This window comes from Equus przewalskii, chromosome 3 (genome assembly GCF_037783145.1).
Source record: "Equus przewalskii isolate Varuska chromosome 3, EquPr2, whole genome shotgun sequence".
Lineage (NCBI taxonomy): Eukaryota > Metazoa > Chordata > Mammalia > Perissodactyla > Equidae > Equus > Equus przewalskii.
Genome location: NC_091833.1, coordinates 60,350,573 through 60,364,037, shown reverse-complemented (window position 1 = coordinate 60,364,037; position 13,465 = coordinate 60,350,573). Strand labels below are relative to the sequence as shown.

General features: G+C 35.6%; 1 protein-coding gene across 12 annotated transcripts in view; it reads right to left on the bottom strand.

Annotated features, from left to right (window-relative positions):
- Positions 1–3,395: 3,395 nt before the first annotated feature.
- G3BP2 (G3BP stress granule assembly factor 2) overlaps positions 3,396–13,465 on the bottom strand; it is a 78,994-nt gene continuing 68,924 nt past the window's right edge. For all 12 annotated transcript variants that reach the window (XM_070614638.1, XM_070614633.1, XM_070614635.1 and 9 more), the window contains 4 exons: positions 9,186–9,288; positions 7,358–7,486; positions 6,676–6,794; positions 3,396–6,319 (listed from right to left, as the gene is read on the bottom strand). In XM_070614638.1, the coding sequence (XP_070470739.1) occupies positions 6,047–6,319; positions 6,676–6,794; positions 7,358–7,486; positions 9,186–9,288 (624 nt within the window). In that variant the 3' untranslated portion in view covers positions 3,396–6,046. The remainder of the gene's footprint in view (positions 6,320–6,675; positions 6,795–7,357; positions 7,487–9,185; positions 9,289–13,465) is intronic.

Here is a 13,465-nt window from a genome sequence, read left to right as displayed (position 1 = left end):
TTCTTTAATGGCTTCCTATTACAATTAGGAAAAAAAAAACCCTCCTTACTCTGGCTTAGATTACATGGTCTAGTTCCTATATCCCCTCTACCCCACCTCTTACCATTTTGCCTTCCATCGTTGACCCAGCTCCACCTCTGCCAGCCTCTTCTCATTACCCTCCAAATTTTTCTAATTTTCCAATTAGCTGGTCCTTCTGGCTGGAGAGCTCCTATGTTCCATGTTAACTCCAGAATGGGTGACTGGGGAACACCTCTAAAGGTGCCACTCAGTTGCTTTTACCATCATCTTATTTTAATGATATGCCCAGCATTTACAACTACTCTTCTCCATTGTCAAGTAAAATAAGCTTGAGGAGACCACTGAACTTGGCGTACTCTCTCATACATCCTCAACGTGAAGAACAGTGTCTGGCACAGGTGCTCAATAAACACTTGATAAACATTGTTAAATGGTTTGTCTTCATTAAAACAATGTTTAATAGTATTATGGAAAACACACACATCAAGGTTTATTTATAGGCACCATCTATGGGTTAGATTATAGGAGTTCACTCTTCTGGATTATGTGCATTTTCCAGAATGTACACAGCAGGTATTTTTTATTCTGGTAAAATACACATAAACTTTAACATTTCCTATACTGTTTTTGAAATAGAAGACACAAGCCAAAAATGCAAACTCTCCTAGATAGCCTGATATTTTCAGGTCTACTTTACATCAAAACCCAAGAGGGTTTCACTAGCACTCCTGCCCCTACCATGAAAGCTTGTTTCTCCTCGTGTTTATTTCTCCAATCATGCAAGAGTGAAACTTCGAATTCTTCTTTGATATCAACTCTGCCTGTCACCAAGACCTGGCCAATTTTACCCCCATTAAGTCTTTCAAATTCTTCAGATTTCTAACACCACCACTCTAGTACACTCTGGTACAAGCTAGTACCACCACTCTATATCACAGCTCTTGACGGAAATACTGCAGCATCCTTTTACTTGTTTTATTCATTTCATTACTGAACTCCTTCCATTTGTTTACTCTGTAACCAGAGACACTGTAAAACATAATTACCTCTCCCCCACTTGCCAAAACCTTAGACTTCCCATTGCTCTTGGGATAAAGAGCAACCTCCTTAAGGCTAACAAGGTCCTTAATGGTCTGCCCCCAGCTACCTTCTTAAACATGTACGCACTCACTCTCTCCAGTTTCAGTCCTTTTTAACCTGAGAGCAGGGAATCTTGTTTAATTCACCACTTATCAACAGCACATAGAACAGTGTCTGGCACTGAGAAGCTCAACAGTTAATGAACTGAGTGAGCTGGTGGAAGTTAATCAAAATAACATGAACAAGTCTTCTTGCAGCCTGAAAAATGGATAGGAGGAGGGAGACAAAGAGAAAATATTGAGAACAGGTAAGACTTCAAACATTTCTAGGTTAAATAGGTCAGAAAAATAGAGATGTTCATTATTAGAGAGTCAGTTATACATAGTCACTTAGAAAGAGATCACACACCGTTTTGGACTTCTGAATTGTGAATTATCTAGAACTTCAAAAGGGGACATGGCAAAAAGGATTTTAAAAAAAGACGTTAGGAACACAGGATAGGTAGACAGCAGAAATGCAGTTGAGTCAAAAACAGTAACAGCGAATACTTGCTGAGGGCCCACTACATTGTTTTAGGTGCTTTATATATTAACTTCTTGTCATAATCACGCACCTCATTTTGCAAATGAGGAAACAGCAGCACAGAAAAAGGGTAACCACTGACGGTTGGAGTTCCATTCAAGCCCAGGCAGTTTCCAAAGCCCTCCTCTTGACCATTACATTGCATGAAATCTACTGAATGGACAGTATATTGAAGCTAAGGTAGTGCCTGGCCTCATTGGAACCACCCAGAGAAAGTTTGTGGGGAAAGAAGAGACTGAAGACAAAAGTACGGGAGAGGTTATGAGGGGATCAGAGCACGTACAGAAAAGAGAAGCAGTTATAAGAATACTATTAATGCCACATAAGTGAAAGCATTCCAAGTCAGCAACCAGCTTTATCAAAACTGAGAAATCAGAGACAAAATGATCACTTAATTTGGAAACTAATAGAATAGTAATATTTCTGTAAATCTTTAATTCAGCATTTATAGTATTTTGCCCGGTATTTATTTGGTAATGCTATAAACAGACTTTGTTCCCTGTTAATTCTGAAGCACGTTAAACATAATGTGTATATATATCTACATAAACAGATTTGAAGATTGCAGTCTCTATTTGTCAAAATCACCCAGAAACTTGATTACTTAGGAATTACCTGACTTAATGATAAGTGATTTTAAACAATTATTCTTTATATGAACCTACTGAGATCTATCACAAAGGGAAACTTCTTTGACAATGTAATAGATTATTTGTCCAGTAATTTTAAATAATTTAGAACTGTGGCATCAAATTGATTAAAACAGTCTATTACTAAATAATCAGAAAAGTCAGGAACACAGAACGAAAAAAAAATCAAGGGTCTTTAGTCATCTGTAGTTAAAATATAAACTATAATGAACAAGTTGTCCTAATTTAAAGGGAAAATATGAACATCTACCCGCTAAATTTTCATTCACTTGCTACAAAGACTATATTACATACCATAATGGACATGAAGAATCTTGTGTGGCTAAAATTTTCAAATATTTTGGTCCATAAAAATTTCCTAGACCAAATAATTGGCTCCTTCAAATTTATTTGTGTTCAATACAGTGTGGCATATACATTTTATCCCTCTAAAAAATGTTTTTTCACAGCCAGAGTTATGCACAAATTTGTAAAGACTGATTTAAGGAATCTCCATAAACAGTATTACGAATATATCAGGAAAAAGTGATTTATACCATCCCCTTTAATGAAGGAAGTCTCAAGTTCTGAAATTATATATGCCTTAGCACTTCATTATATATTCATAAATATGACTACATGATTATTTCTCCTTTAATATTCTTTTAGAGCTTGATAAATATGTTCCAATTTCTGAATGGGTCATGTCCATAACTTCAGACAACCTCAATCTTCCTATCCCCTTTCTCCTTTCCTTCTGAGATGAGGTAGCAATCCTTTGGAAAACTCAACTTTTAAAAAAATAAATGTTTACTAGCCTGCTTTAGATCATTCTCACCTTCCTTACTATTTATTACCCTGTTCTAACATTCTTTAACTTGTATACCAGCTATCTAACTGAACTGGAATGGATCTGAAACAATGTTCAAGTCTTAATTAAATGTTTTACTTTTTCATACATTAATGACAAGCAGATGGTTATAGAACAATTCCTTATTTTTACTTAGGTTGTATGAAATGCAATTGGGAGAAAATATTTTGGAACACAAACTTATAGATTAAATTAGGGACATAGATATAAAATGCTGCAGACATCAGTAGTTTATTGTTTGTTTAGTCCAAACACATTCAAAATGGAAACTCAAAGAATACTTTCCACCTGAAACAATTAAACTAGATTCTACTAGCATATAATGCTTAACACATTACAGCAATAAAGATGGTAATCCATTGTCTTCTATACCTACTAAAGCCAAGATGGTAAAGCCAATTTGGTTGCAATAGTGTCATTAGGATAGAACATTACCATCAAAAAAAAAAAAAAAAAATCAGCAAATAACAGTAACGGTAGATGAATATTTTTACTCTGGTTCACTGAAAAGGGGACAAAATGTTAAAAGTCCACAGTACTGCAGGTGAACAATCACCATGTAAACTTCTCCATGTGATGTTTTTTAATGTCTTATTCATGGTATGTAAAGACTGAAGCTGAATGGCTCTTCTGCTCTAATTTTCTATTACACTTAACATTTGTCATTGCTTTTGGTGCCAGAACAGTTTTCATGGGCGGCAGGGCAATATGTTGGACTGGAAATTCTCTCTATATATAAAATGGGAAGGAGAAAGAAATAAAGGAGGGAAAATATGCTATAAAAAACAAAACACTGACAATAATAAATCACTTATTTGAAAGTAGTTTGAATAAAGGCTTCAAAACTGCAAAGTAATTTTCTGGTAAGAACTTCAAGTACTATACATCAGAAAGTGTAAAAGTGTTTCAAACAGGAAAAAAAAAATTCTTAAGCCCCCCAAAATGGAAACTGAGAAATCTGTGTCCCCAAAATATATGCAATAGTGCAAGACTTTTCCTCAAACATGGAAGACCTCATTCAAGAACCAAAAAAGGACAGATTTAATTTTACTTATATTGCCCAGTACATGAAAAACAGAATATGTGCATCATTTGCTAGTTTACTAAATAGCAAACAGTTCCACAATTCAGAAGCAGTCTGCTACTATGTCAAGTGCATTTTTTGTTTGTTTTTACTACGATAGAATGGAGAAGTCTTCCATGCTAACAAGCAGCTTTAAGTGGTCACACTTATTTACCCCACTCCTAGCCTGAAACATCAGAAACTGGCATGTACTGAATGCTCCAGGAATAAAATTGGATATCCTTTGTCATACTTGCGGTTTACTGGAACTTGCTATAAAGACAGACAATCCAGCAGCTACAAACTTTGCTCACAGAATTGTTTAAGAGATTCATGTAAAAATAAAAGATGTCGTCCCAGACTTAAATTCAGAGCCACTCGGGTGCTGACATCAGTTCAAGAATTGTGCAAAATGAATGACAGTTCCCTGCCCCCCAAATAGAAAATGCAAACACTTAAGAGCTGCTGTTCTTTTCTCTGAAAATTGCAGTATCCTCACTTCCAGGTTTACTTGCCTTTACAGACTCTGACTGCTTTTAAAATGTTACTAAAAACGTACACCAAGTTGACTGACTTTTCCAAGCACCTCTGAAGTGATAACACTTCAACGTTCACATTCATGCTAAGAGAAAAGTCAACAAGAGATTTACTCAAAAAACTGACTTCCTCTTTCTCTCTCCCTCCCAAACACACAAGACTCCGTCCCACAAGGAACACAAAGTTGTTAACTGAAGAACAAGATAAATAATATGCTAGTCAATTTTACCGATTTTAAAGATACTGCAATTTTTATGCACTTCAATGATTTTTCAACATTTTGCAGCTGTTTGGCTTTGCAGCACAGCAATTCATACACTATACTGTACAAAATTACCAGCAAGACTGGAATGATGTATTAATAGAAGGCACCATCATGCTTATTACATTACCAGAGAACAAAAATACAGTAAAGACAATTTTCACTGTACACAGCTTAAAGAAAGGAAAAAGGGGAGGAGGAGTGTGTTGAGCAGCCAGCCATCCCTGTACTGTAGAGGGGCAGGTAGAAAAACCTTAGATATGGAGCTACTAAATCTGGTCTAATATTCAAGACCATAGCATCTGAAGTTCTGATTTTTGTTATTTAGTTCATAACTAAATGATTTCCTTCTGGAATATACTTGTAGTCTTGTTAAGGTTTATGTGTATACACGCTGGTCACAGCAAGCAGATAAAATGCCCTCATCATTTCACAAACTATTCTCTACCGGAAAAAAAGATGAAAGATTTTTTTCCCCTGTTGCCTCTTGTTGCAGATGTCAATATTAATGAGTTCAGAGTACCCATTAGTGCATTTTGATGAGTGCGTAACAAGTTTCTGTTGGTTTGGATTTTTGGGGGGAGCCAAGAAAAAAGGCAAGATTCTCCAATTGCACAAATTGCACTATTTGTGTTTCCAACATTAACAGGCAGAAACAGTAACACTTAAACAAAATGTGCAGCAGAGGATTTTTTGACTCATAGGACCTGAATTCAGTTGGGCATGTCCTTTTAAGTTCATTTTGCTGTAGACAGTTTAAGATATGGTCATTTCTCAGTCCTCAATTCTCCAAGTCTAGATTTATAAATTAACAATGTGAATCCTGTTGTGAAAATGGGGAAATAATGTCCACCTCAATTTAACTGGTAACCAAAAGATGCTTTTCACATCAAAGAAATGATCAAAAAGGCTGTGTCACATTCCAAAGCCAAAAAAAATTAACAAGAATGCAAACACGATGAATAATGTACCACTGCCGAGACTTTGCCAACAGTGGAGCTTCAGCGACGCTGTCCTGTGAAGCGGCCTTCCATTTGCCCGGTTCCTCTTCCAGAGCCAAGTTTCTGTGCCATGCCACCTCTTGGAGGAGGTCCTCTTCCATCCCGGTCACGCATCATTCCACCACCCACTATTCCACGTGGACCTCCAGGACCTCGATCATTGCGCCTAATATCCCTGCGATCATCACCACCACCTCTGGTTTCTCGCTCTCTTGCAGCTCTTGTTTTTTTCTCTTCCACATTTAAACGTACTTCCCCTCGAAACATAATTGGCTTTAAAAGTGGAGAGAGAGATTTACACCGGCAGATTAGACAGCAATAATAATATATTACCTTGCATACATTAAGAAGTATGAAAATCCTAAGAAACAGAAAAAACTTTCATGCAATTCTTAATATGCAATCTACTCCAACCTTCTTTACCAGAATAAATAAATTTAAAATGATCCGCATCTCAGACTTTAATACTACTAACAAATCTTTATTCTTTGCATAAATACCATTTCATAGTGAACTATTTTTATCTTTACCATTTAAAAAAGGTTTTCTACGGTTTTAAAATGCACCAAATTACTATTATATGCAACAAGAATAATAAAGTCTTGAATTATGTTCTTTGAATCACTTACTTTTGCAATTAAGATTCTCTGAACTGGTTCAGAGTCATCAAAAACCACAAAACCAAAATTTGGAAGCTTTCCCCCAACACCCTTGGTATTGATGCGAAGTTCCACAACGTTTCCAAAACCTGTGAAAACATACATTACACCAAGGTTAAATATTTTAACAGAATACTTTGTGGCTTTAATTGTTCAGGATAAATAACCTTAATTTCCTTGATCCATTTCAAAATAAAAGTTGCAAGCTGCTACATCCAGTGACAACGAAGATACATTCACTCATATAGGTTGTTCATCTAAGATGCTAACAACTAGCCTATCTGCTTGTTTTGTTACCCTTCTGCAGCTTTATCTGTCGTTTCAGAGGAAAGTCAGGGCATAGTTTTAGAAAGACAGGATATTTTCTATTTCTGACTTGTATTTGCCAAATGAATCCCATCTCCAAATTTAAGACCTATTCATCCAGCTTTCTTCTAACCTCTACAAAACCAGGCCAGTCAACACTAAGCACAGTCCCTAGGAAACATCTGATATAGCCTTCTACTCCCTTCTGGTCAATTAAGGTGACTGGTACCTGAAGACATACACAGTATATAGAGAGAAACGTTAAAAAAAATTCTAGTTACTCTATGAAAAAAAGCTCTATTCTCCTCCTGCTTAATTTTACAACAAAGCAAAATAAATCACGTACTCATGAAGAACTCTTTCAGTTCATTTTCATCAATATCATGTGGCAAGTTACCGACAAAAAGTTGATGACTGTCTGGATAGCGAATTATTCTACGGTTGTCAGATTCATTCTGTTCAATATCTCCTCTGCCTAAGAAAGGAATAAAGCAGCTATTAAAGTTGACATCATCATATAAAAACTAGTTTAAAGCAATAAAGGTAAAAATCACTTAATACTGATACTCCTGTTTTAGTTTAATAAGATAGCAAGCTCCTTGAACAGAGGTAGAAGTGCCTAATATTAGTTCATTAGTTAGAAAACAATATGATCCCAAAGTGTAGAAAGAGGGTACTGACTAGACTGCTAGGTCCCTTCTTCCAGATCTACTGGTCTGATTATATGAAAGTCAAATATTAGTGGTACAAGAATTCCTCCTTAAACCAAACTCTCGCCGTCTACCCAGGAACCAAACGCATCTCAGATAGAGTGCTATTTTTGTACTAAATATTTGTTTAGTATTTTTTTGGGAAGACTGACCCAGTGCTAACATCTGTTGCCAACCTTCTTCTTTCTCCCCCTCCCCAAAGCCCCAGTACACAGTTGCAGGTCATTCCCGTTCTTCTATGTGGGATGCCGCCACAGCATGGCTTGACGAGCGGTGTGTAGGTCTGCATCCAGGATCTAAACTGGCAAACCCTGGGCTGCTGAAGCAGAGCGTGCCAACTTAACCACTTGGCCATGGGGTAAGCCCCTGTTTAGTATTTTGAAATTCACAAATTATTAAATCTTTGGTTGTACGAAATAAAAGGCCTAAGTAAATTTAATAGTAATAATATCTCACTTGTATAGCCTTTCTACATAATAGGGTGCTCACATACATCGATATAAAATATTATTTGATCCTCCCAATAATGTAAATAAGACAGCAAGGCATATAAGTAAGGTGTCACACAAGAAAAATCTGTGTAGGGGCCAGCCTGGTGGCACAGTGGTTAAGTTCACACATTCCACTTCGGCAGCCCAGGGTTTGCCGGTTTGGATCCTGGGTGCAGACATGGCACCACCTGGCAAGCCATGCTGTGGTAGGCACCCCACATATAAAGCAGAGGAAGATGGGCACAGATGTTAGCTCAGGGCCAGTCTTCCTCAAAAAAAAAGGAAAGAAAGAAAAGAAAAAGAAAATATGTGTAGTAACTGAACAGCGTTAAGAGAAGCTCATAATTTAAGGGTCTCATTCAAGATCATAAACTCAGTTATTGGCAGAGCTAGGATGAACCCCAGTACCCATGACTTCTGGTTTAGTAACATATCACTTATTTCACTTTTGTGGGAAAAATTACATTTTCTAAATTTGATGTATACTATCTCCTACCTCCTCCCAAAAGCAATCTGAATATACTTCCAGAATTCAAACAAATGCTACAACATATTAGCTAACAATGTAAACAACTCAAAAATCATGGCAACTTACTTAACACCTAACACAATCAAAATAAAAAGAATCAGGGTGTGCTTATTGTTTATCTGTGAAGAGATAAGAGGGCTAAGTAAGAGAGTAGGTTATTGGCAGCTGGGTTTTGAATTCTTAGAATCAGTGACAATAACCAAATAAAATTTGTCTCAAAATTCTCCTACACCTTCAAAATACTTGTCTCTATGGCATGTCAACTAATATCCCCTAAAAGTTAGTTGTTTTGCCCCAGACTATATTTTAGCAGGTTAAACTTTTAAGAAATTTGGTACTAAAACAGTCTGTGTATAAAACACATTATAGTTTGGTTTTTCTTTTAAATAATTCAGTCTTTTCTAACTCTTCAAGCGTTAAAGGTTACAGAGGGGACTCACTCACCTGGTCTTGGTCCTCTGGGAGGGAAACCAGGTCGTTCTCTAGGTCGTTGTTCACGAACACGAGGTGGCTGAGACTGAACTTCTGGTTTAGCTTCAACTCTCGGCTAAAATACAAGCGAAAAGACACCTTATAAAGAAACACATTCCACAGGAGAAAAACCAACTAAAGCAACTACCAACAAGCTACTAGCAGGCATGGTCCTACTTTTAAGTTTATAATGTTTTTAACATAATATCCTATGTATGTGAAAAATAAATTTTTATAAAGATATTCTGTACCAATCTAGGACTGTAGGGTAAGTTTTGTTTTCCCACTCAAGGCTATATAACTCACAAAAAGCTGCTTTATACAAGCACATTTTTTCAATAAAATTACATCCACATTGAGATGGCCTAAAAGGTACTGCTGGAAAAATGCAAGATGAGCCACTCCATGTAAATACATATACAAAATAAAAAGCCACCTTTATCTTATAAAGACAAGACTGTATGACACATACTTTCTATCTAGCTTGCTGCCCTTCAAAAGTAATATTGCTCAGCAATATCTTCTAAACTCTACCCCATAAATACATCTTAAAAATCATTATTTTGATAGTGCAAGACATACAATTTAGCTTACTCTACCACCTAAAAATACCTTTAAGTTAAAATGCACATAAAAAACCATGATAGGAATGAGTATATATCATCTCAAATAGTCAGAAGTCCTTGAGCTCCCTATTGTTCTTCTTTAAGGGAAAGATGTGCATTTATTTAAGAACTGACCCCAATAATTCTCCTTAACTGCTTCTTGCAGGATAGTGGGGGGAGTAACAGGACATATTAAGATGTCTTCCAAAAGTTTATGCTAACTGCTGAATTAAACACATAAAATTACAGTAACTATTTTTAAAACAAAACAATCTGCACCAGCCATTACCTTTTCCTTAATACAATGGCATTTTCAGTATTCCCAACCTCTTCAGGCTGTCCATTGCCCAAATATTTATGGTCCAAGGAAGAAACAAAATACATGCACCTTCAAAGGATGCTGAAACACTCAGCAGGATATGAAGAACATGTCCTCAAATCAGAAAGCTAGTAATGTCAGTCTTGTCTTAATGGCTGATCATCTCTGAGGACCTCAGTCCAGGCAGTAGCTCAAACTCTTTCATCATTTAGATAATTGAGATATTATAATTTGCAAAGACAAATTTTGATACAAAGAGTTACAATCCTTTCAAAAATGACAATTCATTATAAATGATTTTACCCACTGTAACTAAAAGGTACATTAATTCCTATGCTAGCAGTTTTTAACAGATATGCCTGTCTCTTCCCAAACTGTCTTCTTCCATGTGGAGTTCCCATTTTCCTCAAGATGAAGTTGCTTCCTATGTTCTAGAATTTTGCTAGTTAAAGAATATAAAAATTTTAAGCCTCTTCAGTTTTTCCATTTATATGTTATTTATTCCTATAAGGACTATATCTTAATTCATTTCTATACCACCCAAAGAACCAGGCACAGTGTCAACAGAGATGTTCAGTAATTATTGCTTCATTTAAAATTAAATCACATTTCTAGTTCTCTAACCAAAAACACGTAGAAGAATGTTCTACGCCTGACAAAAGGACCTAAGTTACAGCCCTGACACCAATGCTATCTGTATTTGGAGTTTTAACACTACATGATAATTTGACCCAAAATGTGATGCCTGAAAAAGGCAGGTATGTAGAAATTTCAACTAAGGGGGCCTAAAAACACAACTTACTTCACTAGTATTACAAAACAGAATTAAAGAATAGATGTACTTTAACAAAGTTTGATGAAGCTAGTGTATATAGGAAATTAACATAAACAGCCATTGTACCTTTTAATTTAAAAATCTTAGAAAAGCCTCATTCAATCCAAACGTTATCAAAGAACTTGAGATGCCATGGCGGACTGATTCAAATTCTTTTCAAAACAGATTACAGACACAAAAATAACTACAAGTGGCAAAATAGAAAAGTTCTTCACTATCCTTAAAGGACTTAAAACGAAAAAAAAATTAAATAATTTACAACATCTTACAAATAATTCATACACTGATTTAGTAACCTTTTAGTAGATGATACCAATGTAATAAAAATGACCAAAAATATAATATTCCTTTCAGTAACTGATTAATATACGTCAACTAAGCCAGCTGTGCACTCATAATTCTTCAGGTGCAATTTCATGATTGAAACTATTTACTCCAATGAGACAAAATGGCTAATATACCACATTGAGGCCTTCAAACTAATTCTATGCAACAGAAAGTATGCTCAACGTGACAAATCCCAGAAACGAAGATCAAACAGAATATGAAATAAAAATAAAACCATCAAATCAAGTCAACATGGCAGATAAAACCACAATTAATAAAGTCCTTCAACTGAACATAAGCTACTGGATAAACTAATCAATTTCCAGACACAATCTTTTCACCAAGAAATTAACTTACTTACTTCTAAACTAATGCCTACTAATACTCTAGAAATTAGACTTATTTCTCCTATTAATAATCTATGCTAGAAGTGTTAAGAAAATGGATACTACACCAAAGTCAACGAAATGAAATTGAAATGTTTATTAAATCAAGTGGGGAAATGATGAATCCATTCTAAATACAGCCTAAAGAGACGAGAAAGTTCTTTTAAAGTTTACATTATAAACATTTGAAAATTTTGTTTTAATAAGGGTGTGGGCTGGGAAAGACAATCTAGTCTCCTACAACTGAAAACCATAACTTCAAAAATTTTTTTTAAAAGTTTGTTTTTTCCTGAGCAAGAGATTAGGATTTAATGTAACGTAATTTAGAAATGCCTTAAACATAGTAGTATTCTTCTTTAATGTAAACAGAGACACATTCCCCTCCAGAGGGCTAAAGAAACCTACGGGTTTGCATGAGTCACATATGGATTCTGGTGTCTAATTGCACAAATTCCAAGTCCAGCCCTACTACTTACATAGCTGTCTGCCCTACTACTTAAATAGCTGTCCGACCTTAGGTGAGGTACTCTAGGCCTCCATGAACCTATCTGTGAAATGGGAATAATGATAGTAACCACCCTCACACAGTGGTTGTGAGGATTATATGAGAATGAATATCAAGTGCTTTACACAATGCCTGGCACATACTGAAGTCATAATAAGCATTAGCTATTTTAACTTTTTAACTTATTTATTTTTTTTGAGGAAGATTAGCCCTGAGCTAACATCCATGTCCATCTTCCTCTACTTTATATATATGTGGGATGCCTGCCACAGCATGGCTTGCCAAGCAGTGCCATGTCCGCACCTGGGATCTGAACCTGCGAACCCCGGGCTGCCAAAGTGGAACATGTGCACTTAACCACTGCGCCAGTGGGCCAGCCCTAATATTTTAACTAGCAGTCAGTTTAAAATAAATGTAGACAACTCTGTGAAATGAACTAACAGTCCAAAGGATTCCAAATGTAAATGTAATAAGAAATCAAGCATTTCAAAAGAAAATCCAGAAGTCACTTATGAGGTCTTCAGACGGGCTGAATTAATCAATATTTAGCAAATTAATTCGCTTCATTAAGACAGAATTCTGGTTTGTAATGTGAGGTAATCATTCAACATTTCCTCAATATCTAACTGAAAAAAACAGGTATCATGAGGCCACGTATCTTACTATTATGTAGCTGATAATGTGTACCAACACCAGAAAAACTATCATAATTACTACCCATGTTTAAAACCTAAAAGTTTCACTGTTTAGAGCATATAAGAGGTGTATACAGATAATTTTATGTGCACTAAAAATTTTAAACATAAATTTTCTAATGAAGTTTGATGCAAAATACAGGGGAAAAAATTAGACACCCTTTAACTATGCCTATAAATTTAGAGTTTAGTTAATTCTCAATTATATCTAATAAACATATTAGGTAGCCAGTGTCCTATTTTCAATGTTTTTGAAAGCTCTGAAATGGGTAAGATGACAAACAGACAAAAAGCAGAATACTAGAATGACCAGTTAAGGCGAACACTACAGTCATAAGTTGGTACAGGCTTCAATTAAACAGTGTGAACCACTTATAGACTGAGAGCTAAGGCAGTGTATGTTTTAAAGCTTTGTATTTTTTTAAATCAATGATTCTTTATAACGCCACACTACTTTGTGCCTTTCCAAATTAGTTCCCTAAGGTGTTTTTGCTAAATAAAATTTCTAACTTTTCAAAAAAGAACATTTTTTTTTGTTATTTTAAGAAGCCTTTTAAATGACAGTTATATATTGGTGAAAC